The sequence below is a fragment of the Spermophilus citellus genome, assembly GCF_964194105.1.
Source record: "Spermophilus citellus genome assembly, chromosome: X".
NCBI lineage: Eukaryota > Metazoa > Chordata > Mammalia > Rodentia > Sciuridae > Spermophilus > Spermophilus citellus.
This window is the reverse complement of record NC_138190.1, coordinates 70221355-70235958: the sequence shown is the minus strand read 5'-3', so window position 1 is coordinate 70235958 and position 14604 is coordinate 70221355. Positions and strand designations below refer to the sequence as shown.

The 14604-nt window shown below is 34.2% G+C and overlaps 1 protein-coding gene across 1 annotated transcript in view; it reads right to left on the bottom strand.

Moving 5' to 3' along the window:
- TEX11 (testis expressed 11) overlaps positions 1 to 14604 on the bottom strand; it is a gene marked incomplete at both ends in the record, with an annotated part of 301635 nt that overhangs the window by 55044 nt on the left and 231987 nt on the right. Inside the window, one exon of the mRNA XM_081278131.1 lies at positions 8478 to 8550. Within this exon, the coding sequence (XP_081134257.1) occupies positions 8478 to 8550 (73 nt within the window). The remainder of the gene's footprint in view (positions 1 to 8477; positions 8551 to 14604) is intronic.

The window sequence follows — 14604 nt, the reverse complement described above, 5'->3', positions numbered from 1 at the left end:
TAGGAACAAGACAGGATGCCCTGTTTCACCACTGCTATTCAATATATTACTGAAAAGATAGCCAGAGAAATTAGGTAACAAAGAAAATAAAAAATATATCCACATTGGAAAGGAAGAAGTAAAACTATCACTGTTCACAGATGACTTGATCCTACATATGAAAAATCCTACAGAAACCACAAAAAAAGCTATGAATTCAGCAGTGTTTCAGGTATAAGATTAACAAACAAAAATCAGTTGTTTCTATATACCAGCAAAGCATAATCCAAAGAGTAAATAAAAAAAATTCCATTTACAATAGTATCCCAAAATAAAACATCTAGGAATGAATTTAGCAAAGGAGGTAAAAGACCTATACACTTATAACCATAAAGCACCAATGAAAGATATTAAAGATGTTGGCATATAACAAATTTTTAAAATCCTACATTCACAGATTAAAAGACTATATCATTGAGATATCAGTACTACTTAAATGATCCCTATCAAAATTCCAACAATTTTTTTTAGAAATGGAAAAGCCAGTTCTTAAATTCATATGGAATTGTATGAGGCCCCAAAAGGCCAAAAACGATCTTGTAAAAGAAAACAAAGTTGGAGGATTTCTTTATTTCCAAACTTACTACAAAGCTACAGTAATCAAACCAGCATGGTATTGCCATACAGATAGAGATATAGGACAATGGAAAAGAATCGAGAGTCCAGAAATAAACCTACCCATCTATGACCAACTGATTACAACCAGGATTTCAAGACCATTAAATGGGGGAAAGAATGATCTCTTCAACAAGTAATGCTTGGGCAACTGGATTTTCACAAGCAAACAGGTGAATTTGGATACCTAACATACCATTGAATACAAAAACAAACTCCAAATGGATCAATGACCTAAATGTAAGAGCTAAGACCACATAAAACTCTTAAAGAAATTAATAGGGGTAAATCTTCATGACCTTAAATTTAGCTATGGATTCTTAGATATGACACCAGAAGCATGAGCCATAAAAGAAACAAAGAAAATAAAAAATATATCCACATTGGAAAGGAAGAAGTAAAACTATCACTGTTCACAGATGACTTGATCCTACATATGAAAAATCCTACAGAAACCACAAAAAAAGCTATGAATTCAGCAATGTTTCAGGGGCTGGGGTTGTAGCTCAGGGGCTGGGGTTGTAGCTCAGTGGTGGAGCACTTGCCTTGCATGTGTGACGCACTGGGTTCAATCCTCAGCACCACATACAAAAATAAATAAATAAAATAAAAAATATTTCAAAAATGTAATGAGAAATATTGTTCAAAAAAGGAAAAGGTAGATAATTTGGACTTCACCAAAATGAAAAATGTCTGTGCATAAAAGACATTATCATGAAAGTGAAAAGTCAATATACAGAACAGGAGAAAGATTTGCAAATCATATATCTGACATTTCTTTATATACATACCTGTAACTCAACAATAAAAGGACAAACAATGCAATTTTAGAAAATGAGTAAAGTACTTGAATAGATAAGTCCTTTCCCCCCAAAAAATGATATATGAATGACCAGTAAGAACAGGAAAAGATGCTCAACATCATTAGTCATTAGGGAAATACAAACCCAAACTATGATATACCACGTCACACCACCTAAGATGGATAAAATATAACAAGTGGTAGTGAGGAAGTGGAAAGATTGAAACAACTGTACAAGGCTGATAGGAATGTAAAATGGTGCAGCTGCTGTGGAAAACAGTTTGGTGGTTCTTCAAAAAGTTAAACATAGAATTATCATCTGACCATGTGGAGAAAAGGGTACACTTGTACATTGCTGGTGGGACTGCAAATTGGTGCGGCCAATTTGGAAAGCAGTTTGGAGATTCCTGGGAAAGCTGGGAATGGAACCACCATTTGACCCTGCTATTGCCCTTCTCAGACTATTCCCTGAAGACCTTAAAAGAGCATGCTACAGGGATACTGCCACATCAATGTTCATAGCAGCACAATTCACAATAGCTAGACTGTGGAACCAACCCAGATGCCCTTCAATAGATGAATGGATAAAAAAAATGTGGCATTTATACACCATGGAATATTACGCAGCACTAAAAAATGACAAAATCATGGAATTTGCAGGGAAATGGATGGCACTAGAGCAGATTATGCTTAGTGAAGCTAGCCAATCCCTAAAAAACAAATACCAAATGTCTTCTTTGATATAATGAGAGCAACTATGAACAGAGTAGGGAGGAAGAACAGGAAGAAAAGATTAACTTTAAACAGAGACATGAGATGGGAGGGAAAGGGAGAGAAAAGGGAAATTGCATGGAAATGAAGGGAGACCCTCATTGCTATACAAAATTACATATAAGAGGTTGTGAGGGGAATGGGAAAATAAACAAGGAGAGAAATGAATTACAGTAGATGGGGTAGAGAGAGAAGATGTGAGGGAAGGGGAGGGGGGGTAGTAGGGGATAGGAAAGGTAGAATACAACAATTACTAATAGGGCATTATGTAAAATTGTGGATGTGTAACCGACGTGATTCTGCAATCTGCATTTGGGGTAAAATTGGGAGTTCATAACCCACTTCAATCTAATGTATGAAATATGATATGTCAAGAGCTTTGTAATGTTGTGAACAACCAATAAAAAAAGCCAGATTATCATCATTTACCAAATCAAAAAAAAAAAGAATTATCATCTGACCAAATAATTCCACTCCTAAATATATACCCCCAAATAACTTTAAGTAGGGACTCAGGTAAAAACTTACCGATAATCATAGCATCATTATTTATAATCCCCACAAAGTAGAAACAACCCATGTGTCCATCAACTGACAAATGTATAAACAAAGTATGATATATACATAACATGGAATGTTATTTGGCCCCCAAAAGAATGAAGTACTAATATATTCACAACATAAATGAACTCTGAAAACATTATGCTAAGTGAAATAACCCAGGGACAAAAGGACAAATACTGTATGATGCTACTTAAAGGGAATATCTTGAATAGGCAAATTCATAAGGACACAAAGCAGAAAGAGGTTCCCAAGGGCTGTAGGCTAGGGGAATAGGGAGTTATTGTTTAATGGCTATAATTTCTGTTTGGGGTGATAGGAATTTTTGGTAATACACAGTGGTATATGGCTGTACAAAATTGTGCAAGTAATTAATGCCACTGAATATTATACTGCAAAATGTCTAAAATGGCAATTTTTATGTTATGTATATTTTACCACAATAAAACTCTTATGCAATAGTTATGTATTATACTCTAATAAAGCATTCTACCTTCCTAAAATTCTGATATTTCTATATTAAATTAAACCATAGCCATTAGATCTCTATAATGTACAGGTTGCTTATTAAAATATTGGTATTTTTCTGAGAACTCTGCAAAATCTACAGGCCAGAGATTATATCTTCAACAGAATAGGTCAGTATTGGTGCTTCACAGAAAAGGACAGTACTATGTGCTTCAAATTATTGACATGTCAGAATAGACTCTTAGTTACAAGCTTGAGTTGATAGTGCACAGACAATTTTCAGGCCATATCCGTGGGCTAATTAGGCTTTCCAGGAATTGCTTTTGAGTTCACAAGCATAAAACTTCACAAAAGCAGACTGCTAACTCAAGATTCAGCAGAACACAGGACTGAATAAATTGATGAAAGAGAAATTTTACTCTGGTTATTTATTTAGAATACGGCCAATGTTGTTTTAATGTTCCATTTCCAGTCTTATATGAGAAAACTTTCTTCACAAGCCATTTGTAAGTCAAAACAATTCAGTAGATGCTGAAACTAAATTATTTTAAAATGATATGATCAAACTTCTACTAAATCTCCCTACTTTTCATTGAAATATACTTATTCGCATTGGTTCTATAAGAATCTGTTCCTCCTTTTCATCATGATATAATTGGACATATTAAGGTCTTACCTAGAGTATCAATATTATATGATACTCATCTAATCAGGTATGATATGCTACTTTAAAGAGATAAGGTTGACTGTACTTCAAATTTACATCAGGGAACTGGCATGTCTTACAGGGTCCCAGTCTTAAAAGTGGTAGGAAATTTACTTTCTGGCAGGCCAAGAACCTTAGTAAATTTAGGGAACCTTGAAAAGAGATGAATTTCCATAAATTTATAAAGCATGACAAGTGAAATCTGGTGGACAGATTTCTTTTTTTTTATTGGTTGTTCAAAACATTACAAAGATTGCAGAATCACATCGGTTACACATCCACATTTTTACATAATGCCATATTAGTAACTGTTGTATGTGGACAGATTTCTTGAACTTGGTTACCTAACTTTGAAGTAGCATCGAAGAGGGTTTCAGATAGCCAATCTCAGATTCCCTATAGAAGCATCTAGACAGAATTTGAATCTGTAGCCTTAGTAGTTGTTCAGTATTTTATAGTTTTAGATATGCAAAGTAAATCCAAGGAGGCCTGTTTGGTTTATTAACACTCATGCTATACTATGTAAATAATCAGGGCAAACTAACGAAATTAGCTTGTTTTGTGATTAAGAATAATATTCTATGAGATTATTATGATCACAGAGGAGGGAGGTAGATGGAATACTATGCAAAAAAATATTGCAAAAGGCTTTGAATCAGGAAAAAGAAATTAGTGTATGTCCTTTCAAGTGTACCCTTCAAGGTTATCTCTACCTAAATTGTGTGAGTCATTTTTCAATTCAATAATTTGTAGAAAACTGTTAATAATGCAAATTATTCTTGTGTAAAGAAATGTGACTTTTGTTCCACGGAGATTAAACTAAACATTCTTTGTGGATATTTACCAGTTTTGTAAATTTATTTCAGTATTCTTCTTGCTTGAATGTATATGTATTTCTTTCTTTCTTTCTTTCTTTCTTTCTTTCTTTCTTTCTTTTTGAACCAGTTTGTAACATCTTACTGGTTCCCTTACTAATTAATGAGTTAAATTAAATCATTGATGTGTCCAAAAACAAAAATGAAAATTTAAACTTCAAAAATATATAGAGATATATCGGGGCTGGAGCTGGAGCTCAGTGGCAGAGCACTTGCCTAGCATGTATGAGGCACTGGATTAGATCTTCAGCACCACATAAAAATAAAACAAATTGGGGCTGGGGTTGTGGCTCAGTGGTAGAGCACTTGCTTAGCATGTGTGAGGCACTGGGTTTGATTCCTGGCACCACATAAAAATAAACAAATAAAATAAAGGTAAATAAATAAAATAAAGGTATGCCATCTATCTACAGATATAAAAATTTTAAAAACAGAGATATAGAAGATAAAACAAAAGATGTAAGAGACAAGTAGAGGAGATTCAAAACATGCAGAGTTCCCAAAGAAGAAATAAAAATAATGGAATAAAAACAAATGTTTAAGGGGCTGGGGTTGTGGTTCAGTGGTAGAGCACTTGCCTAGCACATCTGAGGCACTGGGTTTAATTCTCAGCACCATATAAAAATAAATAAAATAAAAGCATTTTGTCCATTTACAATTAAAACACACAAAAAACAAATATTAAAAACATGATTCTAGAAAAATTTCTAGAAATGGAGGCATACTTTAATTTGCACATTGAAAAAGCATACAATGTTCCCCCAAAAAACTGACTCAAGAATATTGCATTTCCTTTTGTTCTGCTACCACTATATTTCTTTTCTTTCTTTCTTTTTTGAGACAGTATTTCAAAATGTTGCCCAGGCTGGCCTAGAACTCATGATTTCCCTGCCTTAGCCACTCAAGTAGCTGAGATTATAGGCTGTTTTTTTTTAACATTTTATTATTTTTTTTTTTTATTTTGGGAGGGGGTGGGTACCAGAGATTGAACTCAGGGGCACTCAATGACTGAGCCACATCCCAGCCCTATTTTGTATTTTATTTAGAGACAGGGTCTCACTGAGTTGCTTAGCACCTTGCCATTGCTGAGGCTGACCTCCTTAGCCACTGGGATTACAGGTGTGCACCACCACGCCTGGCTACCATTTTATTTTTAAAGCAGTTTTAGGTTCAAAGCAAAACTGAGAGGAAAGTACAGAGATTTCTCACATACTGACCCCCAACCTCCCATACATTCAGTCTTCCCCACCATCAACATTCTGCATCTATTCCATACATTAGTTTTAACTGATGGACCAGCACTGACACATCACATTCAACCAAAGTCCATAGTTTGGTTTAGGATTCACTCTCTGTATTATGCATTTTGTGGGTTTTGACCAATGTATAAAGACATATATTCATCATTGTAATATCATACAGAATAGTTTTCCTGCCCTAAGAATTTTCTGTGATCCACCTATTCATGCTGTCCCCTAAAACCCTAGACAATCACTGATAGGTTACTGTCTTCATGATTTTGCCTTTTGCAAAACATCATATAGTTGGAATCATATAGTATGTCAACTTTTCAGACTGGCTACTTTCACTTAGTAATATATATTTAAGATTCTGCCATGTCTATCTGTGTCTTGACAGCTCATATTTTTCAATACTGAATATTCCATTGTACAAATATACCACATTTTATTATCTGTTCACATATGTTGAAGGACATGTTAGTTGCTTCCAAAATGGGGCAATTGTGAATAAAGCTGCTATAAACAGCCATGTGCAGATTTTCGTGTGACCATTAATTTTCGATTCCTTTGAGTAAATATAAAGGAGCATTATTGCTGAATCATATTGATAACATTATGTCTAATATTGTAAGAAATTATCATACTATCTTCCAAAGTGGCTATACCCTTTTTTCATTTCCATTAGTAATGAATGAGAGTTCCTGTTGCTCTGTATCCTCACCAGGATTTGCTGTTGTCAGTGTTTTGGATTTGATCATTTGGATAGGTATGTGCTAGTATTTCATTATGGATTTAATCTGAAATTACCTAATGGCTTGTATATGTATAAATACAAACATGCACATACACACATGTGCAGTCATGGATTGCTTGATGTTAGGAACACATTCTGAGAAATACATGATTATGCAAATATAGAGTATCCTAGAGCTTTACCACTTTCTAAAAGTACCACCAGTTGGGGAACAAACTTTCAATACATAAACCTTTGTAGATATTCTGGATCTAAACTATAACACTGGATATTCTGTACTTCTGATTTTTTAAAAAAAATATATCCAGGTAGTAGGGTTCTTTCTTTCTTTTGCTGTACTGGGGACTGAACCCAAAGCCTCCTGTATGCTAGGCAAGTACTCTATTGCTGAGCAACATGCCCAGCCTTCTATAAAAATTTTATTTTATTTTGAGACAGGGTCTCCCTGAGTTGCCAGGCTTGCTTTGAACTCGAGATCCTCCTGTCTCAGACTCCCAAGTAGCTGGGATTACAGGTGTAAACTAATGCACCTGGAACCAGGCTTATTTTCTGATTCCATTACTAACTTCTAGTTTTTGCACTGTAATCAGATCATGTTCTCTATTTTATTTGTATGTCTCAGAATCTATTCAGGGTTTCCTTATCATTAATGCTGTAAACATTTCAGAGTAGAAATGAAGATGCATTTTTTTGTTCTCAGAATATAGAGCATACTTTAAAGCTATAGAGTCTATTTTCCTGAAATCTGCTATAGAAAGTATATTATTTAGGTATCTTCTATTCTTACTTGTCATTTTTATCGTTTAAATAGCTGTCATAGATTGAGAGAGGCAAATTAAATCCCTGTGTTTATATTCCTCCTTATAATTTATATAATTTGATTTGAAAATCTGTCAGAGACATCACATATGCACAAAGAGAAAACAACAAATAATTTCTAAATATTAAGAAAAAGAATTCATGAATATATTAAAATAATAACATGCCATGTCCAAATAGAGTTTATTCCAGGAATGCAATGATGACTTAATTTTAGGAAATCTATTATTATAATTCAATGTATTCACAGCTTAAAGAGAAAAACCATGATTATCTTCATAGATTCTGAAAAGGCATATAACTCAATTGAATACCCATTGACTTAAAAGAATTCTAAAAAATGAACAGATGGGCACACTATAACATTGTCTATCTATACCTAAAAAACAATACCGTCTTTAATGAGGAAACTGTAGCAAGTTATTACATGACTTCAAAAGTTTTACTACAATTTTGATAATTCATAATAAACTACCAGCAGTGGCTAGTATTTTGATTGTGGTTTGAAAGACTCTGTCATCTACATCTATTAGTCAGTGGTAACTTTTGGTATCTAGTGACCTAAGAGCAATAGCATGTTGTACAATAATAATCTTACTTTTATATTTAATATTGTACTTTTACCAGAAGTCAAAGTGCATAATATTCTTACTCTAATCAGTGTTATAGAATAAAAATACTAACATACAGTATGGAAAAATTGGTTCTTAAAAATAATTTAGCTGTTATTGAATATTGCAGAAAATTCTCATGACAAATGAGGTGATTATTCAGATTGTAAACTTCTTTCATAGCTATGTTACCAAACTTCTAGTTCCCACTGTACCTGTTTGTTTCAGAAGATTCCAGATGTCTTTGCATTTCTGGGTTTGCTCAAGTGCACGATTCAGTAACTTGGTCTATTTGGCAACAAGATAATTAGTCTCAACAAAAAGAACTTTAAGCAAATTAGCATAATCTCATATCATTTTAATTAAAAGCAATTAAAAATAAAATGTTTATTTATTTTTACTTTATATTTATTTTTCAAGTACTTGGGATTGAACCCAGTGGTGATTAATCACTGAGCAACATCCCCAATCCATTTTATTTTTTTTTTTTTATTTTGAGACAGGATCTCACTAAGTTGCTTACGACCTCGTTAAATTGCTGAGGCTAACCTCAAATTTGCGATCCTCCTGTCTCAGCCTCCATAATTGCTAGGATTTCAGACTTGTGCCACCACGCCCAGCTAAAATGTTAGTTTAAAGTGAACATTTTGGAATTGCTGTAGGAATATAAACTCCAAATGCACTTCAACCTATTGTTCCAGAAAAATAAGGATTAAATAGAAAAACTGAGCACTGTCAATTTCTTTAATAATTTAGAATAGAAGAAAAAAGCACTTTCAGAATGGTTGTATGAGGCATTCCATAGATCCTTTTCTAAGCAAAACAAAAATAAAAATAAAAAACAGACAAAAATTATAAAACACAGTCATGTATGGCATATGTAGGCCCTGGGTTCCATCTTCAGAACTACAAAAACAAAACAAAACAAATAAAACACAATCATGTAAAGTCTCAAGAAATTGCCTGCCCTGAGGGCATACAGAAAGTGGAGAAACTTTTACCCCAAGAGATCTGCTAAGCCTAAGTAAGACGAATGAGGGCCTGTGACATTTGAACAAAGATGCGTTCACCAACCCCCAGTTCAATGTGATGTAAGCACTGCTTTGGGTAGATGTGATCATATTTCAAGGCTAGGGATTCCTGTGAAGGCCAGACTGCTGGCCAGGCCTGTACCATGGAAGCTATATCATAAAAAAACACAGCTGAGAAGCCTAGGGCTCTCTTCTTGGTCTCAATTGTTCTCATCTCTGTTTGCTTATAGTATAGTTTCCATGCTGGGAGAGGCAAGGCAAAAATACCAGGGATTATAACTCTTGCCCATTCAGAGCTGGATTGTCACTCTGATAGAAGTGGGCCACTGTCCCTGCCCCCACCTCCCAAATAGTAATTCAGTTTCTTCTCAGTAAATGTGGTAGGTCATTAGAAGGGTGAGCTCTGTAGTTCTCCCTAAGGGGAAAATCTTGGATTAGAATAGAACCTGGGGAAGTTCAAGGCTAAGGGCACTTTTAAAAACCATGGAAATTTTGGTAGTGAGCTGCTGGGGCAGGCCCAAAATGGCTGTAGTTAGGCTCCCTCGTGGAGACTTCTGGCAGGCTATGTTATGTTTTTAGTGTGTTGCCAGGGCTGGAAACTGGCTGTTATGGTTAGTCAAGGCCAGAAACACTGTGATTCAGAGTACAGACTCAAGGTTATAAAAATTAACTTGGGAGCTTGTGCATCCCCCCCCCCCTTTATGTAACGTGCTGGCAGTATGCCTCCTTTGTTTGAACTGAATATAAAATGGGGTCTAAAATGGAACTGGCTGGAGGGCTGAAGTTGAAGCTAGGGGCTGGCTAATGGCTATGTCCACCTCCAAATAAAGGATGACCAATATTTCCACCATGTCTTACATCTTCTTCCACCTGCTGAACCCCGAACCTGTTTCCTGAGTTACAGCCCCTGTATGACATGAGCAAGTAAAATGAGTCTTGTAGCTCAATGAAATCAATATAAAACAGTAGACTAACTTCAAGTTTATAGAGGGAAGCAGGCGAAGAGACAGCTAGGACAATTCCTTTCCCTTCAAAGGGGCACCATTTTAATTTATATCAAAAAAGCACTTTCAAAACACACACACACACACACACACACACATATAAAATGCCCAATCACCTTTAAAGGCCAATAGGTGTATTCGATACCAAGAAAAGAGAAGCTTTAAGAGGGAGATAAGGAAAAGAGATAATATTAAAGAACTCTACTAAAATCATTATTCTTTTCAGAAGGATAGGTCAGGGTAATTGCTAAGACAAAGACTGCCCTTTGAAGAGTTGCATCAGAAACTATGAAATATAGGGAAAATAGGCCTCATTGAACTATTTTCCCTATATTCCCAATTAACTAAACAGAAACAAACATTAACAACACTAATCCCCACGTGGTAGATCAGTATCCAAAGATGCTATAATAAATTAACTAAAATGTCTGATTTTTAACAAAAATTATAAGATATACAAAGAAACAGGAAACTTAGACCCATGTATAAGAAAAAAGCCAGTAACAGAAACTTTGAAAAGGCTCAGGTATTAAACTTAGCAGGCACATATTTCAAGGCATCTGTTTTAAATATGTTCAAATAACAAAAGGATAACATTCTAAGAGGAGGAAGGTTTGATAACAATATTAATCAAACACAGTATCTTGATAATGAGACAGGAATCAAAGAATCTAATGGATATACTAGAGTTAACAATATAATAACTAGGCTGGGGATATAGCTCAGTGGGAGAGTGCTTGTTTAGCATTGGAAGAAGAAGAAGAGGAGGAGGAGGAAGAGGAGGAGGAGGAGAGAAAGATACAAAATCTGAAACAAAAATTCACTAGAGGAGATCAACATTAGGTTTGAGTTGGCAGAAGAAGCAATCAACAAAGATGAAGCTAGATCAATAGAGATTATGAAGTATGAGAAACAATGAAAAAGAATGAAGAAAAGTAAAGCCTTAGTAAAATGTAGGAAACCATGAAGCACACCAACATATACCTAATGGAATTATCAAAATATATGAGAGAAAAGGAGCAAAAAATAAATAAATAAATAAAAATGGCTGAAATCTCCCCAATCTTGATGAAAAATATTCTCTACACATCTAAGAAGTCCAACAAACTCTAGACAGGATAAACACAAAGAAATTCAACCCAGATATATTCCATTCAAAAGAGTAAAAGAAAAGAGAAAAATTAGAAAATAGAGAAAAATGACTCATTACATACATGCATACATACATTAAGAATTGACTCATTAAAACAATGGAGGTCAGAAGGCAGTGTGAAAACATATTCAAAGTTATGAGAACTGTGGATGTAGCTCAGTGGTTGAGAGTTTGCCTAGTATGCATGAGGACCTGGGTTCAATCCTCAGCATGGCAAATAAATAAATAAACTGAAAGTGATGAATAAAAATAACAACCCATGAATAATGCAATGTTCACCAAAACTATTATTTAGAACTAAAGATGAAATTCATTCCCAGATAAATAAGAGTTCAGAGAATGTATTACTGAAAAAAGTTTTCAATCTGAAAGCAAGTGAAAACAGGAAGTAATGTGAATTCAGATTAAAAAGGAGAGTATAAGTAAAATAATTTTGTAAATACAAAATATAGTATATTTCTTCTTTGTTCTCTGAACTGTCTTAAAAAGCAATTATGGGGCTGTGTGTGTTATCTCAGTGGTAGAGCATATGGTTAGCATGAACGAGGCCTTGGGCTCCATATCTAGCACCAAAAAAACCAAAAGGGATTATATAATATACAAACAAACACACACACAAATTTATTTTTGTGTTACTAGGCCTCTAAAAATAGAAATGTAATATATTTCACAATAACAACACAAGACACAGGTGGGAACAAAGTTGTTTGGGTTAAGAAAATGTTACCATATGGTAATAAAATCCACAGGAAGAAGTGAAGAGAAGCACAAATAGCAAATAAGATGGTTAATATACCAAACTGTAGTATATACTTGCTTGCCTTTCTTCTTAGTTCCTTACAAATACATAAAATTGTATAAAGTAATATTATAAGATGTATTGTTATGTTTGGGGCATATATAGAAGTAATGTGTATAATATGATGAACAAAAAGGTGATAAGGGAATAGAACTAATAGGAATAACATTTCTATATCTCACTGGAATTGAATTCATAATCTCTTGTAGAGGCAGAATAATTAAGATCTATATTGCATGCTCTAGAGCAACCACTAAGAAAATAAATAAAAACTATTAAGTAAAAATTGTTAAAGGAATTAAAATATTCCACTAGAAAACATTCACTTAATGCAAAAGGAAGAAAACAAGAAAAAAAATACATGAAATACATGGAAACCAAAATGTGAAATGGCAGAATTAAGTTTGACCATAAAAATAATAACATTAAGTGTGATTGGATTAAGTGATGTAGTAAAAGGCACAAATTGTCACACTGTATGTTAAGAAAAAACGTGGTCTAACTATGTCTATAAGAGACAAGCATTATATTAAAGATAAAATATTGAATGTATCCAAGCATGGTGGTACTTGACTGTAATCCCAGCAATTTAGTAGGCTGAGAGGGCTAGTAGGCTAAGAGGGCTAGTAGGCTGAGAGGGCTTAGTAGGCTGAGGAGGGCTGCAAGTTCAAGACTAGCCTCAGCAACTTAGTGTGACCCTGCCTCAAAATAATAAATAAAGCAGGCCAAGAATGTAGCTCAGTGCTAAAGCACCTCTGGTTTAGATCCCCAGTACTAATAAAATAATATAGTAAAATGATGGGGAAGACCCATGCTGTGGAAATAGCAACAGTAGAAATGTTAAAATAACATTACTAGAGTTCCAAAAAAAAAAATACTAGGGATAAAGAGAGAAATTTTATATTGATAAAATGGTGATTACATCAGTAAGATATAGAAATTATAGACACATATGCAACAAATAATGGAGCCCCAAAATATACAAAGCAAAAATTCACAGAATTAAAGAAATAGACAATTCAACAATAAGAGTTGGAAACTTGCTGGGCACAGTGGTGAATGCCTGTAATTCCAGAAGCTAGGGAGCCTGAGGCAGGACGATCACAAGGTCAAAGCCAGCCTCAGCAACTGTGAGGCACTAAGCAACTCAGTGAGACCCTGTCTCTAAATAAAATATAAAATAGGGCTAGGGATGTGGCTCAGTGGTTGAGTGCCCCAGAGTTCAGTCCCTAGTACTCCCCCTTAAAAAAAAAGAGTTGGAAAGTTCAACATCCTGCTATAAATAATGAATAGAACAACCTGGAAGAAAATCATCAAAGATATAGAAGACTTAAACAACACTGTAAACCTACTAGACCTGACAGACATCCGTAAAACATTCCACCAATCCAACTCTTATGTACATACTTGAAAGAAAAACATATTCACAAAAATGTATATACTTATCAAAAGCATTATTTATAATAGCTGAAAAGTGAAAACAATCCAAGTGCCCATCAATGGGAATGGAAAAACAAAATGTGATATCTATCTATCTATCTATCTATCTATCTATCTATCTATCTATCCATATATCACAATAAAATGAAATATATACACTGTATATACAATGAAATGTTATTCCATCATAAAAATCTATGAAATATTTATTGATACATGTTACATCATGGAGAAACTTGAAAATATTTCAAACTTTATAAACAGAGCCAATCAAAAAAGACTACATATTGTAGGATGGCATACCAAGAATAAGCAAAACTATAGAGACAAAAATTAGATTAGTGGTTGCCTAGGGCTGGTAGCAGGGATGAGGTGTAACTGTTAATGGGTATGGAGTTTCTTTTTAGGGTGATGAAAATGTTCTAAAATTAGGTCATGTTGACAGTTTCACACATATAAATATTCTAAAAACCATTAAAGTGCACATTTAAATGGGTAAATTTGGGTTGGGGTATAGCTAAGCATGCTTGCCTAGAAAGTGTAAGGCCCTGGTTTGATCCTTAGCACTATCAAAAATAAAAATTTTAAAAAAATGAGTGAATTATAAGGAACATGAATTGTACCTCAATAAGTCTGTTAAAAAATAATCTAGGACAAGGGTCAGGACACTTCTTCTGTAAAACATCAGACAGTAAATATTTTAGGCTTTGCCAGCTACATATACTCACTTTCACATGTTTTGCTTTATTTTGGTTTATAACCTTTTTATAAATGTAAAAACCATTTTTAGCTCTCAGGCTGTACAAAAAAAGGCCATGGGACTGATTTGGACAGTTGGCAATAGCTTACCCAGCCCTATTCTAGGAAAAATATGTAATTCCTTTTCAAATTGCAATTACTCTAATGTTTTAAGCA